Here is a 2,009-nt window from a genome sequence, read left to right as displayed (position 1 = left end):
GGGAGCAACATTTTAAAAGCTTAAAAGTTCTCATAATAATTATAACATTTTTTTTCCATATAATCCTCCCCTTAAAATTGATATTCTTTTATTGGAACCAATGGTCAAGTTTAAATCCTACACCCTTCATAACTTTTCTTGTGGCAAAGAGAAAACAAATAAAAGTAGTGAAGGACCAAAACTAATGATCAATCAAGAGTCAATAAAATTCATTAATTTACATAACTCAAAGCATACTAAAATGCTCATATCATTTGGAAAGAAAGAGAGATTTTATCAAATGTTTAAAGGAATTATGAAGCAATATTAATGATGAATGTGTCAACATTAAACCTCCAAAACATAGTCCCACCCCCCACCCACCCGGGGCGAATCCACTATTGTGGTACCAGATTCGGACCGAATCTGGTACTATCAAAGTAAAACATAAATTTGTGCGTAAAAATTTATCAAGATTACAACAAATAATAAATATAAACTCATTTATAAAAATAAGATTAAACCCATAAAATTTAAATTATGAATCCGTCTCCGCCACCTGCCTACCCTTTGAAAAAGGAAGCAGAGAAAGAAAGAAAGAGAAAAAGCTACGTCAAGATTCTAAAGTTGAGGATTAAAGTAAAATCAAGAAGGTTTCATCAAGCAACAACAACAACAAATTCAGTTTAATTTTAAAAGTGGGTCCGCAGATGATAAAGCGTATGCATACCTTACCTCTATCTTGTGAGGATAGAAATGCTGTTCCAGATTCTTGGCTCAAAGAAAACAAGAAAGAGGCAATACCAATAACAACAAGTAGTAAACGAAACCACGACCAACCGAAGCGAAAGTAACAAGAGCAGTTCATCAAGCAAGAACACTACAAATGAATGGAATGAGCTAAAAAAAAAGTTCAACTTCAATGTAAAATCTCTAAGTACACCTTCTTCTCTACAAACTATGTGAAAATTTTCAATCTTCAATGATCATTCCTATCACGCCAACACACAAGCATAGCAATGCATCTTCTTACAATGTAAAACTTAGCCCTTTGTTTCTTTGCTATATGACTACACTTCTTTCCAAATGATTTTGTGTTCTTTGAATTCTCACCACAACAATCTTCAGAATTATTGTTGTGTTCTTCACTTTCTCTAATTGGTTCCATGAATATATGAAAAAGAAGAAACTATTTATATATATAGTACTATTTCCAACTGCAACTTGCAGCTTCTGGCCTATATTCTTGCAGTGGCTATATATGTACGTATGGTTAATGCTTAAGGTTACTTTATTTATACTTGGTTTGAGTTACCTTGTTTTAGTCTTTGAATATATATGTGGTTGATCTACAATATGTACGAATTTACCATTGCAATATTAGCTAGATAATTTTTTATTTATTATTATTTTAAATTAGTGGTATCTTTTCTTGGTCAAATTTCTTGAAGTTTACATTTATACCTTTTCACATGAGTTTTAATGGAATGGTTATTGTCCTTTGATAGCAAAGAGGGTTAGGTAAATGGGACTATCATATTCAGGGTTAGTACCATTGGATTGAGAAGCAGACAATATTTCTAAACAGTATTAGGAGTACACATTTTTGACTGAATATGGTTTTGCCCATTGCTATGGAAATTGATGCCAAAGCTGCAACTTGCATGCTGGCTTTTGTTTTTGTTTTTTTAATGAAGAATTCACTAAATCCGTTTTACTGTCCCTTGAGTCGAGAGTCTATCGGGGAACAACTTTCTACCTTCATAAGGTACGAGTAAGGTCTGTGTATATATTATTCTTTCCAGACCCCACTTGTAAAATTATACTGAGTTTATTGTTGTTGTTGTTGCTGAAGAATTCACCTAAAATAGCAGCTCACTCAGCGTTCAAACTAAAAATAGCCAACGGATGTAAATAAATATATATATATATATATATATATATATATATCATATGTGTATGTCTGTGTATAATCAATGTATAATTACACCAGATAGAAAAAGTAAACAGTGAATTCAGCTACTATTAGC

The 2,009-nt window shown here is 32.0% G+C and overlaps 1 protein-coding gene across 1 annotated transcript; it reads right to left on the bottom strand.

The window, feature by feature from the left end:
* Window positions 1–690: 690 nt before the first annotated feature.
* LOC104230025 (small polypeptide DEVIL 16) lies at window positions 691–1,240 on the bottom strand. Its single transcript, XM_009782758.2, has one exon. It carries the CDS (start codon window positions 1,145–1,147, stop codon window positions 959–961), a length of 189 nt encoding a protein of 62 aa, XP_009781060.1. The 5' UTR covers window positions 1,148–1,240; the 3' UTR covers window positions 691–958.
* Window positions 1,241–2,009: the final 769 nt, after the last annotated feature.

The sequence above is a fragment of the Nicotiana sylvestris genome, chromosome 7, assembly GCF_000393655.2.
Source record: "Nicotiana sylvestris chromosome 7, ASM39365v2, whole genome shotgun sequence".
Classification (NCBI taxonomy): domain Eukaryota; kingdom Viridiplantae; phylum Streptophyta; class Magnoliopsida; order Solanales; family Solanaceae; genus Nicotiana; species Nicotiana sylvestris.
This window is presented reverse-complemented; position numbering and strand designations above follow the sequence as displayed.

What these genes read in the sequence shown, in the direction of transcription:
- LOC104230025 (XM_009782758.2), bottom strand. Translation starts at nt 1,147, where the DNA reads ATGGAACCAATTAGAGAAAGTGAAGAACACAACAATAATTCTGAAGAT.